At 49.8% G+C, this 13,193-nt stretch overlaps 1 protein-coding gene across 2 annotated transcripts in view; it reads right to left on the bottom strand.

Annotated features, from left to right (window-relative positions):
* Nucleotides 1-13,193, bottom strand: part of Mrtfa (myocardin related transcription factor A) — a 169,255-nt gene that overhangs the window by 11,151 nt on the left and 144,911 nt on the right. For both annotated transcript variants that reach the window (XM_021183976.2, XM_029469512.1), the window contains 2 exons: nucleotides 3,238-3,293; nucleotides 225-300 (listed from right to left, as the gene is read on the bottom strand). In XM_021183976.2, coding sequence (XP_021039635.1) covers nucleotides 225-300; nucleotides 3,238-3,293 — 132 coding nt within the window. The remainder of the gene's footprint in view (nucleotides 1-224; nucleotides 301-3,237; nucleotides 3,294-13,193) is intronic.

Consider the following 13,193-nt stretch of genomic DNA (forward strand, 5'->3'; position numbering starts at 1 on the left):
ACGCAAAGAAACCCTGTCTCGAAAAACCAAAAAAAAAAAAAAAGGGTCATGGCAACCCAGGCTTCTTATGCACTCCCGTAAGACAGTAACAGCCACACACGTGTCTGACTGTGAAGCCAACAGTTGGCCCTGCTAGCAGACGATGGACACCAGCAGAAAGTGGAGGGCACAGAACCACAGTGCACAATGCACTCGCAGCAGGGAGGTACCTCCAGCTCACACACCTTCCAGAATGTGCATCCTGACCAGCTCTGATCGCTCGGGCCGGGAGCGGATCTTCCGTTTCAAATAGTCCTCGGTCTGTGGAGAAGCACACCAAGAAACTCTTAAGGCTGGGACAGAAGCGTACGAGTGGACAGGACCACAAAACATGAATTGGCTGTAGTGGCTGCCACTGTCCACCTCAGCAGCCTGGTGACTGCAGGGTCCTAAGGCAAGGCGGATATCAAAGTACACACCAGCTTCCAGCTGCATCTCTCAGGCCACTGCTGTATGTATTTAAAACTTAATACTTACACTACTTAAAATGAGAAAACAAAACCGTCCCCTATTTCATGTCAGCAGAGCAGTGAACGAGTGAGTCTGCTGTCTCCAGCCCTTCTTTCATGCGGTTTGGCTCTGCAGAGGAATCACTGTGGATGTGATTTTATGTCCTGTTCCAAAAGCCTTGCATTGCGTGATCTCAAGAGTCTTTTCAATTCAGTCTCAATGGCTGCCAAATGCAATACTAATTTTGATACATGCTGTCAGAGCTCTAGTTCCTTAAAGCCCCACGTCCTCACTTCTGCATTCATCAGATGCTGGGAGAAGGACACCATTCCCTCAGCAGCACCGAGCCCCTGCTGCTGGAGGCTAATTCTGAGTGCAGTGTCTACAGAGCCTGCGCCCCTCTCCTCTGCAACGGCCTACGAAAGGAGAGGACAGGATGGGACAGGGTCGAAAAGAAGTTACTGTGGCACATGACTCACAGTAGAGATCAGCCTGGTTCTCATGCTGCTGGCTGTTGCCCCAGGACCGTGTGGCAGTCCTGGAGCCTGAGCCTAAAGATGCAGAAAGCAGCTGTGGGGTCTGGGTACATCAGCCCATCTGTAGTGAGCAGAGGGCAGGTGCTGGGAGAACCCACCAGAGAGGCTACTCCCATTCAAATGCACCTCTCGCATCAATGGTTCTGAGTCAAGGCTTTTTTTTTTTTTAAAGATTTTATTTATTTATTTATTTATTTACTTATTTATTTATTAATTATATGTAAGTACACTGTAGCTGTCCTCAGACACTCCAGAAGAGGGAGTCAGATCTCGTTACGGATGGTTGTGAGCCACCATGTAGTTGTTGGGATTTGAACTCCTGACCTTCGGAAGAGCAGTCGGTGCTCTTACCCACTGAGCCATCTCACCAGCCCCGAGTCATGGCTTTTATAACAAACAGTCAATCTTCCAGGGATGTCCACTGGCTCGGGCCTGGCTACCCACAAGCTACTAAGGAGAACCAGTGTGCTCCTGGTGCAGGAGGTAAAGAAAGGACTTTTAGCTGATGCCACTGAAGGCAGGCACTGCTGGGGCTGGAAAACACAAGCAGCTGATGGTCACCCAGAGCTGTACCCAAGAGCTCCTTTGGGACCTGGGCCGCAGCCACCAGGATGAGTCTCCCCGAGATGCTGTCTGAACCGGAGTCACAGACGTGGGGAGCAGTGGCATGACTGGGATTGCATGCGGAGCTTTCCCGCCATACACAAGCAGGCCACGCTCTTACTCAGATGCAGAACTAACACCTTTTCTCATTGCTATCACTGAGTAAGGCAAGCCATGCTGCGACCAATCCAATACACTCACTTTTCCTATCTAATTAAGACGGGTCAGTGCATGCTTAACTAGTAAGCCTAGTACTGTAATTCTGAAGTCATCTGTGAGCAGATGTGCAAGATATGCACTTGTAGATGAATATATTTACTGCATGTGAGGAAATAAAATTATTTTGCAAATATAACCAAACATATATATGGTTATATACACATATACATATACATATACATGGTTGCTGAAATGGACTTTAGTCTGATCACCAGAACCTGCATGATGAAAGGAGAGAACTCTTAAGTTGTTTTCTGATCTCGAGTGTGCGAGCACGCGTGCACACACACACACACACACACACACACACATGAAAAGTAATAAGTCTGGCCTCCACAGACCTAGGTTTGAGTTCCAGCTTTACTGCTTTCTAGCTGGACAGATTAGCTAGCTTCTGCTGCATCTAAAAACCAAGGTGTACACCAGGAGGTGGGTGGAGCACACGCCTTTAATCCTAACACTCAGGAGGCAGGCGGATCTCTGAGTTGGAGGCCAGCCTGGTCTAAAGAGTGAGTTCCAGGACAGCCAGGGCTACACAGAGAAACCCTGTCTCAAAAACCAAACCAAACCAAAAACCAAGGACAGCTGCACACCCGGAGCTAATCTGCCTGGCTGCAAATGCTGACCCTTGCTCCCTGCTGGGCCTTCTCTGTCTCCCAGCAAATGGAAGTAAGTAAGCAAATGGTTTGTTACTGCTTTGGTTTCTCAGTTTCCCACCCTGATTCCGCTCTTCCTACTCCCTAAGAGTTCATCTTGATTTTCTATAGAGAAAAAAAGCAGTCCAGTGGGGGCACGAGGGGAACCATAAGCTGCTCCCTCCCCATCTCTACCCACAGCAAACACAGGACTTTGCTGGGGGTGGGGGGGAAGAGGGAACTGAAAAGGAGGGGACAGGGCTGCAGCTACGGTGCTTCAGCAGAAAGTGTGGCTTCTGCACGCCAGGTCTGCTTTACAAGGGCAGAAGTGGATGCTGGCTGCTTTGGGGCAGGTGGAGATGGAAGCTCCCTGGAGTGCCCGTAGGCTGTGGGTAGTGTGTTCCTGAGTGGAGAGCAGCCATGGGCAGTACTCGTGCAGATCATCTACGTGAGCCTAAATGGAGTCAGTGGAGGGAAGATGAGAGGTCTTTAGCCAGGTTTGGGGAGGGAGCTCTGGTGACCTTCACAAGGCCTCCAAGATACTAAAAGAGAGTCTCACTCTGTCTATATTCTACCAGGGAGAGTGGCTGGGGAGGGGAGAAACAGGAAAGGCCAAGGTTTTATAGTAGAAAACCTAGAGTAGAGCTACAAGGTGAGGGCTGACCCCAAAGCTGTGCTAGACTGGAAGGAAACGCAGTTGGCGGCTGGTGCTGCTGTTACTCTGCAGGTCCTCGGGGAGGGGGAGGGAGCCTTACCCTGGCCCGCTCCAGGCTTCTTCTCTGCTCATGAAATGCAGCGGGACTTTTCAAAGCTGTTGAGAAAAGAACCATAAAAGAATTACATTTAGAGGCTGAGGCTAGCTCTGTGCTAGAGTGCTTACTTGGCACAGGCAAGCCCCTGGGCTCAGTCCCAGAACCAAAACCCCAAACAGCAGCAGAATCCACCTTCTAGTGAGTGACACTCCATGTACAACACTACCACTGCAGGCGAGAAATGCCACCTGACACCCAAGAAGCATGCGTCTTTATGGCTGGTCACTCTAAGACCCCTGGGGACAGCAATGCCTCTTGACCTTTGGTTCAGTGCTACACCATTCTCCATCCCACCAGTTAGCTCCATGACTGCCTGGCTTGGGCAGATCTGTGAACTAGACCCACCACACTTTTTCTGTCTCATTAGAAATTGCAGTGGTCACATAGGGAGGTTAAAGCAGAGGCCCAACCCCTCACAGGGCGGCATCTTTCCTCAGCCGGGACCAACAGCTTGGTTAGAATGACTCTCAGGTTTATCTTTGAGAACTATGAAAATCTCAGTCATTGTTGGCTGACCCTCGTGAAAGCTGGGTCCCATTCTGGGGTCTGCTGAGCTTCTGTCTCTAATGGCAAGCCTGGCCACAGCTCCTCTGCAAATGCAGCATGAACACTCCAAGTCTCTTGTAAGGCGACACATGACAACTTAAGACACCGGGGAGGACAGGGAGCGTGTGGTTCGCTTCACTAGGGAACAATGGCAGTAGGTGAGAAGCATGCGAGGCTGTGGTCAGTTTCAGTTCTGCTGCCCAAGGCTGCAGACAGTGTGAGACTGTGTGCAAAGATAACCTTCCAGGCCTGTGGTGGGAGCCGCTAAAAGTAGCAAGGCACAGATAGGACCTATCCTGCCTGGCCTCTGTGCTTCCGCCCCTCCATTCCCAGGGGTGGGCCTCCCGGGAGCATGCTCAGAGGAGCTTCACCATCCTGGCAGCAGTTTTGTTTAGATTAAAGGCAATGTTAAAAATAGTAATAATAGGAGAGAAAACGGTAAGGCCATGAGAGCCCTTCCATTTTCTGACAGCAGAGGGAGCTCTAGACTCAGCAGACAACCTCAAGACAAACCAGTACAGGTTCTCTCCTCAACCTGCACAGCTAGAGAACCCATTCCAGGGAACCACCCAGGCTGCCCCAAGGGAAGGAAGCCCATCCTCGTTCCTGGTTCCACTGTGCAAGAATGCACTGGACCAAAATTGGCTTTCAGGGCCTGGAAGCAGGAGTGTGGTCTGAGAGTGACAGGCCAGCACCACTCCCTCCCACAACGCTGGGACAACAAGCCCACAGGAGCATGCCACATCTCTCTCACACAACACACACAGGAGCATGCCACATCTCTCTCTCTCTCTCTCTCTCTCTCTCTCTCTCTCTCTCTCAGAACACAGGAGCATGCCACATCTCTCTCTCACACAACACAGGAGCATGCCACATCTCTCTCTCACATACAACAGAGCTGCCCTATAGTCGCTCATTCAGTAAGCTGCTATCGGGTGTCTGTAAGAGGGTTCTGTGCTGCAGCTTGAAACCTCAGGTTAACTGCCAGGACCTAGAGTTCAGATTCAGGGTTAGAAACCTGGAAAAGTTCCCGTGTTGAAGGATCTGAGTCCCATTACTGGGTCCTAACAACTCTTGGGACAATTCAGCATATGACTGCTTTTTTGGAGACTGAGACTCTGCCCCCCTCCTGGAACACGAACACTCCCATCACTGGGGCTGGAGAGATGGCTCAGCAGTTACTTCAGGCAGCTCGTGATAGTCAATCACCCCAGCTTCAGGGGACCCAATGTCCCTGCTGCTAGCTTCTGAGGCATCTACATGCATGTACACGCATCTACACATACAAACTCCCTCTCCCTTTCTCTCCCTTATTATTTAATTTTTCCAAACAGGGTTTCTCTGTTTAGCTATGGCTACACTGGGACTAGCTCTGTAGTCCAGGCTGGCCTTGAACTCAGAGATCCACTTGGCTCTGCCTCCCAAGTGCTGCAATTAAAGGTGTGCGCCACTACTGCCCAGCCAACTCTATTTTGAAAGAATCAGACTGAGTGTGGTGATGCACACCTTTTATCCCAGCACTCGGGAGGCAGAGGCAGGAGGGTCTCTACGAGTTCCAGGGCAGCTTGGTCTACAATGAGTTCCAGGATCGTCAAGGTTATGTAGAGAGACCCTGTCAACATACTCATAAATAAGAACCAAACCCAAAAAGCACGCACCCACTGTCTCATGGGATGCACTGCTGCCACAGATGATTGTCCAAGCCCTGGCTACCTGAACATCCTATCCTTGCAACCCCAGGGGTAACGACAAACCCGGCTCTGGAAGCATGTCTCCCAGCACAGACACAGCCTGACACAGGGGTGGCTCATCTTCATGTACCAATGACAGCTGCCACCACTGCATGATGGTGAGAGGTCAAAGGGCCATGGTGGATACAGATTCTGAACCCACTGACCTCAGGGCATCTCTCACTCCAGCAAGACAGAAACTGATACCCACTGAATGCTTGCTTATGTGGCAGGGATTGGGCCAGATTGGGTTTTGTTTTGGTTTTGGTTTTGTTTTCCCAGATGTGGTCTCCCTGAATTCTTGTGGCCTAAGCTACATTCAAACTCAGGACGATCTTCGGCCTCAGCTCGCAAGTGCTGGGCTCACAGGCTGCAGCACCGTGCCCAGCTGCCAGCTCAGACATTCTAACACGCTACTTAATTTAGCATTTTACCTGAGGAGGGCTGCAGAGAAGGCTTGTTGAATAGAGCATTTGACACGCACGTGTAAGTTCAAGTCTTCAACACCCATGTGAGTGCAGGCGTATGAGCACTCTCTAACCACAGTGCCCTATGGTGAGCTGGCGGGTAGAGACAGGAGAGGCTCACAGGCCGGGTGGCCTGGTGCACAGTGGCAAACAGGAGGTAATCTTGCTTCCAGGTGAGTGGCTCTCAGCCTGTGGGTCATAACTGACCCCCTTGGGGGATGTTGAAAATTCTTTCACAGGGGTCTCCTAATATTTACATAACAGTTCATAACAGAAGCAAAATTACAGTTATGAAGCAGCAATGGAAATGGTTTTATGGTTGTGGGTCACAACATGAGAAACTGAATTAAAGGGTCACAGCATCAGAAGGGTTAGGAGCCACTGCTCCAGGTGAAAGGGGAGGCCAATGCATGAGGTTGTCCCCTCGTGTGTACCTGCACACACAGGAGCACACACGCCTGTGATAGGTAATGCTCCATTTAATAGGCTCAGGAGAGTTAGAGAAAACTAGAAACTAGAAAACGGTTACAACCTAAGTCTGTTATTCTGAAGAGAGGTCTCTGCTTCTCTGACTTCTCAACTTCTTCAAAAAACAAAGAACTTAGATTGGTGCAGGGTGGGGGTGGGGTATTATGTCAAGGTTGCACCAATCAGATGTACTAGTTAGATGTAGACCTGACTGTGGGCCATGTGGAAAGGCAGGCTTGACCACAGCCACAAGCAAGGGTACAGGCACACAGAAGGAGGACTCACAGACCCATCTGAGAGACTCCAGGGCTTTCAGACCCAGAAGACTGTAGCGTGAAAACTAGGGCTTGCTCACTGTGGAGCAGCCGTAAACTAGACAGGCCAGGATGGAGGAGGCTAGGGCAGAAGAGTGAGGAATGACCCGGAGAACTCACGACAGCAATGACAAAGTCCTATCCGTTTATAACAACCACATCCCGGTCCCTAAGGACCGGTCCAGTTTTATATGGTGAAACCAACACTGGCTGAGTAGCGGTGACCATGGAGGATGGATCCCTCCCAGGCAGTCATCCGCCTCCCATTCTTCCTTCAACTAACCCTGACCAGCATGTTGGTCCTTTGGCCCATGGCAGCCTACCTAAGGTTGTTTCTCTCTCTCTTTCTTTTCTTTTCTCTCTCTCTCTCTCTCTCTCTCTCTCTCTCTCTCTCTTTCTCTTTTTCTCTTCTTCTCTCTCTCCTCTCTCCCCTCTCCCCTCTCCCCTCCTTCAGGCCTGTGAGGACTTCCAGCCACCATGTGCCAGGCCCACATGGGAGGGGTCAGAGTCCCTGGGGTTGAGGCTGGGCAGCTATTGTGTTTGTCCAGCCAGCTTTGTTAAAGCACACAAGAGTGTGACTTGGTGATGGAGATGTAAGATGATGCGGGTAAAGCCCTGGGCTTTCTTGATGTAAGATCAAGTGGCACAGGAGAGCCCAAATCACCGACCTTCCTTCCATGGCAAGGAGACTAGACACAGGGAGGCAGAGCAAAGCTAAGATGGGTTTAAAAATCCTGGCCTTTGGTAGTTAGAAAGCACAGACTTTAAGTGTCCAGCCAGGAGGGATGCGCTCATCGTGGGTTCTATCCCTCCCTCCTTGCTGTCTTAAAGCTTTGCTGGGAAGGTCCAGGACATTACTCATTCCAAGTTCATGTTCCCAGAACTCCAGAAAAGGAAAGCAGTCTCTGTGTGGAGAAGGCCCTTATGACCCATGTAGACACCAGAGTGTTAGGAATACACATTTCTGGTGGCAAAGGGCAGCTCTTGACCCGTTCTCCCCCCTAGGGACCTAGTGACCCTCTGAGCAAAGGCAAGTGTGCAGCTCTGACGGAGCAGGAAGAGCAGAGATGCTTCAGACACCACCGATGACACACTGGCTAAGAGCTGTGGCGGCGTTCCTCATCACACAGCTTCAGCCCGAGACTGGGCTCCACACCAGTTGGCTGCAACCAGTCGATCTCTGGGCCTTCTTGCTAGCACCTGTTTTCTTCCTCTCTGACAAGCTAGCTGCCTTAAATGAGCACATGTGTGAATTAAGCAAGTAAAAGAGCTCTGATTTCCACTTTCTCAAGAATACACCATCGAACCACTATAGGCAGACTCAGGAGCTGTGTTCAAGGTACCTCCAAGGCTCTCTGTTCATGAGCTGAAACAGGAAGGGTATAACCAGCGCCTGGAACCAGTTCAAGATTTACTGAAGCATCCAGGCTAGAGAGCCTCCCCCACCCCCGGAAGTTCTGCGGATGCTCTTCATCACTGACAGCTCTTAGCCACCAAGTTCAGTTCCTCATTCGCCACTGACCCACCCACCTGTGTCTGTCTGTGTGAGGGTGGGCCTGGGTCTCTCCACAGATGCTGACGTCAAGGAGAAAGACAATGGCTGTTGGGCTCTGGTCACACTTTGGGCTCACTGACAACTCTGTAGGCAGGAGCTGTAAGCTGTGACTATCACACATTAGGGCACCTTCTGCTTTCAGCCTTTTTTTCCTAGTTGTGATTGTTAGGCTTTTAGTTCTTATTCTTTCGAAAAATATTTTTATTTTATGTGTATGGGTGTACCCTGCATGTATGTCTGTGTCCCATTTGCATGTAGCACCCTTGGAGGCCAGAAGAAGGTGTTATATCCTGGAACTGGAACTACAGATGGATGCGAGCAGCCATGTAGATGCTGGGAATTAAACACCAGCCCTCTGGAAGAGCCGCTGGTGCTCTTAACAGCTAAGCTCTTTCTCCAGCCCCTGTAATTTTTGTTCTTAAAATTACATTTATTTTTAAACTTATTGTGTGTGTCAGTTTGGTCCTTCTATCTTGTGAGTCCAGGAATTGAACAGGTCATGAGATTTGGTGACAAAGTGCTTTTACTCATGGAGACATCTCCTAGTCCCCATGGTTAGTGTTGGTAACTTGAAATAATCTAGAATCACTTGGAAAAGAATCTTAATGAGAGGTTGTCTACAACCGGTTGGCCTGTGAGGGCCTCTCCATGGGGGGCGGAGTCTCCTGATTATGTTAATTGAGCTGGGAAGACCTGCCCACTGTGGGTGGTACCATCCTTAGGCAGGGGATCCTGAGCTTCATCAGAGTAGAGCAAATGAGCAGAGTGCAGGCAGGCATGGATGGACCCCTCTCTGCTTCAGGACTGTAGATGCTGTGGGGCTCCAACCACAAACAATGGGAACTCTGTTCCGGGACTGCAAGCTCTAGGAATCCTTCCCCATCATGGCATTTTATGACTTCATCATTTTCTCTAAATTGGCAATATGACAGAAGAGAGACTTCAGCTTTAAGCTTGAGCAAATACACAGGTGCAGCCTCCTGTTTTATTCCTCCTTCCATTCTTGAAGAGGCTGCACAGAGGAGAAGGGGTCACTGGATAATCAACCTCTACCCTGAGGAAACTGAATCACACAGCTCCGGGGAGTTATCTTTTTCAGAACTGCTACAGACGCTGCACAAGGCCACTGAGAGACAGGCAAGGCAGGCGTCTTGGGGATGGGGATGTGGAGGCGCTCGCGCTCTCTCTCTCTCTCTCTCTCTCACTGAACAGAGTGTGTTGTTTCCTCTCAGGGGATAACAGAACAGCACTATGCTCCACAAAGTAGACCTAGGAACCATGCATTCCCCAATGCAGCTCAAGACAAGGGCACCCCAGTAGAGTTCAGGGGTCTCTAGAGACTTGGGCTCCAACAAGTCTTATCCTTGGTGGGTTGGCAATTTTGATACCGTAGAAATTTGGACTGTTTCACCAGTCCAAAAAGGACAAACAGAAGTTAGAAAGTGGGGGGTTCATCGATGCTTGTCCCCCCCAGTTCTCAGTGATGAACAGCACGAGTGGAACACCAACCTTCTCAATAGTTTTCTAACTTGAAGTTTCAACTCTGAGACATAGAGCATCTGCCTTTGACATTTGCCAGCACTGACTGCCAAGGGTGACATTTCAACTGCACTGACTTCATGGCTAAAGAGTTCCAATTCTTGGGAGTCAAAGAGTCAGGCTGGATGGAGGCACCTCACTGCAGAGCCCAGCCCATGTGAGGGCCTGGACTGGGTATGGAGTACTGACAAATAAATCTGGTCTTTTTGCTGTTTCCCTCGTACCCTGACTACACCCCAGTCCTGCTGAGGCAGATCCCACCTCCTGCAGCCTGGGCTCAGGGGTGTGGCCATCGCAGCTAGGCCTTCCACCCAGCAGGGGAAGAAGAGAAAACCTTGGGATGGACACAGGAAACAGAAAGGGCCCTTCCCCTCATAGTCTACAGAAGGGCAGAGGCTGGCTGCCCCGCTATCATGTATGAGCCAACACAAGCACCGAGGAGATGCTTCTGGGATCCTGTCCCAGTGAAGGCCTGGAAACCATGCCTGGAAACCATGCAGTGGACTGCAGGTGCTTGCTTAGACAGCTGTCCAGTCAGGAGTATGCAACACTCAAGAGGCATCCATAGACATTAAGCACTCCTGACTTAATATGAGCTTTCGTGACCCAAGCAGAAAGCAGCCTTCTCACCTCTCAAAGCAGCAGACATGGACAGCAATCTGGAGACCAAAACCAATAATCACTCTCACCTGCACCTCCTGAAACCTGACTTCCTGACCTCAGCAATCACAGGACCTCAATTGGATGCTGTTTCAGTTTTCAAGAGCACCCCCTTCCCTGCCCTTTCTTTCTCGGATGCTCACAGCTTTGCCCTTATGTACAGAGGATGACCCTGAGTGCCTCGTCCTGCCTCCACCTCCTGAGGGCTGCGTGACAGGCATCTGCGACCTCACCTAGTTTATGTGCTGCTGGGGGCTGAGCCCAAGGATTCATGCATGGCAGGCAAGTACTTTACCAACTGAGCACCAGCCCCAGCCCCCAAGTATTTCAGACTTGAAACTTCCTGTGTGTGTAAGTACCACTATCAAGTGTTTCCTTCAGGAATCAACAGCAGGTCTAGAGCTAGACAAGCTGGGCTAATTGTGCCTCTGTTTCTAAGAGACAGTGAAACTGAGGGCAAGCTATGTGATTCCGAGGCTTCAATCCTCATCCACTATACCACACCCAGTGAGTATCAGCATTGAGCAAAGTGAAAGCGCTCTGCCATCCACTCTGCTGGGTTAAGGTGAAGGCGCGGTTACTGCTTCAGTCTCTTCCCTTCTTACCCACTGGAAAGAAACGGTCTGTGTGTGAAGGAACCTGAGTGCTAACTGGGACTGAGCTCCACTCTGTCCCTGTGACTAGTTGACAGTGTATGACTATCAAAATACTACAGCAAAGGCCATTAATCAGAGTCATGTCAACAGCTCTAGGGCCTGACTATGACAATAGGAACAGTAAGTTCATGAGAATCAAAGACAGAGCTTCAGTTAGAAGGGACCATGCATCTAGGGCAAGCAAGGTCCACCCCAAGTCATGAAGCTTCAACACGTATCCTGTTTTGATATGCAAGCTTGACAACACCCTTGTTTTGGTACCTGGCTGTCACTCGTCACTCCCACTCAGACCAGCATAAAAGCCAACTACCACAAAGGAAAGCCGAGGGTGCAGGAGATGGCTCGGTTGGTTGGCAAAGTGCTTCTGAGAATGTTAATCCAATCTCTGGAACATACATTCAAAAAACAGGCTGGATGTCGTGGTTCATGCTTGTGACTCAGGGCTGGGAGACAGGCGGCCCTGGGGCCTAAGGGACTGCACTTCACACACATCTGCACGCACTGGACTGCAGGAAGCAGAGCTCTGAGGTGCAGACTGCTCGGGAAGCTCCCCCCACCCTCCTAGGAGAGGGGTACACAGGCTAATACACACAAATGTCAAAGATATGGCACTCGAAGGGTTAAAACACCAGGGCCAAGGACTTTGAGTCTGATTGCTATGGCCTAGAAGTGTTTTCCAGGGGTCCTCAGCCTGTGCTACTACCAGGAAGTGATAAACCAACCCTTTAGGAGGGCTTTGCCGAGGATAAGGCTTCCCGCTTCCTTCCTTCCCTTCCCAGCTGAAGAGCTGAGCAGGAGGCTCGCTGTGTATTCTCACCACTCACTGCCTGCTGTCTCCACAGGCCATGCAGCCCTGGTTAGTCTCCAGAGCTGGCCATTCTTACAGAAGACTGAGACTTGGTTCCCACCACAGACATGGTGACACAACCATCTGAACTTCCTGGGGGCTCTGATACTCTTTTTCAGTTTTCATGAGGACCAGACACACATGTGGCACACGGGCATGCATGCAGGCAAACACATATACACATTAAAACAAACGATGAGCAAAACTGACATTTTAGAAATTGATTATTTTAGTATTGTGTTATGGTAACAGAATATGACCAACACACTGGTTTTCCAGGTTTCCTTTTGATAGACAAGCAGTAACATTTGTGTGCGCATACACATATGCACATATGACATCTGATATCTTCTTTAACCACTCTGCAGCTTATGGTTTTAACTGTTTTATTACTAAAAACTCAAGATGTATTTCTATTTGTGTGAATACACACACAGGTTCGAGCTTGCAAGTATGTATACACACACACACACACACACACACACACACACACTTGCATTGGAGAGGGCAGAAGAGGGTTTTGGAGCCCCGGGGATAAAGTGACTGGTGGCTAGGAGTCACCCATCATGAGTGCTGCAGACTTAACCCTGGTCCTCTACAAGAACAGCAAGCACTCTTAACCACTCACTCACCCACATCTCTGGCACATTTTAAAATTTCTTTTTCCTTTTATACTTTACATATGTTGTGTATTGTGTGTGTGATGGGGACACACTCCATGGTGCATGTGTAAAAGTCCCAGGGTAACTATCTGTGTCTCTCTGCTTCTACCACGTAGGTCTTGGGGATCAAACACAGGTGACCAGCTTGGCAGCCTAATGTCCCTCCACCTTCTTCCTTTAGATAGTGTCTCTCATTAGATCTTGATGGCTGGGTTAGACAAGGATCCTCCAGTGTCCACCTCCCCAGGCTGATTTATAGGCACATGTCACCACAGTCCGTTTTTTTTTTTTAAATATATATTTATTTATTTATTTATTATATGTAAGTACACTGTAGCTGTCTTCAGACACACCAGAAGAGGGAGTCAGATCTTGTTACGGATGGTTGTGAGCCACCATGTGGTTGCTGGGATTTGAACTCTGGACCTTTGGAAGAGCAGTCGGGTGCTCTTACC

This window comes from Mus caroli, chromosome 15 (assembly GCF_900094665.2).
Source record: "Mus caroli chromosome 15, CAROLI_EIJ_v1.1, whole genome shotgun sequence".
Taxonomy (NCBI): Eukaryota; Metazoa; Chordata; class Mammalia; order Rodentia; family Muridae; genus Mus; species Mus caroli.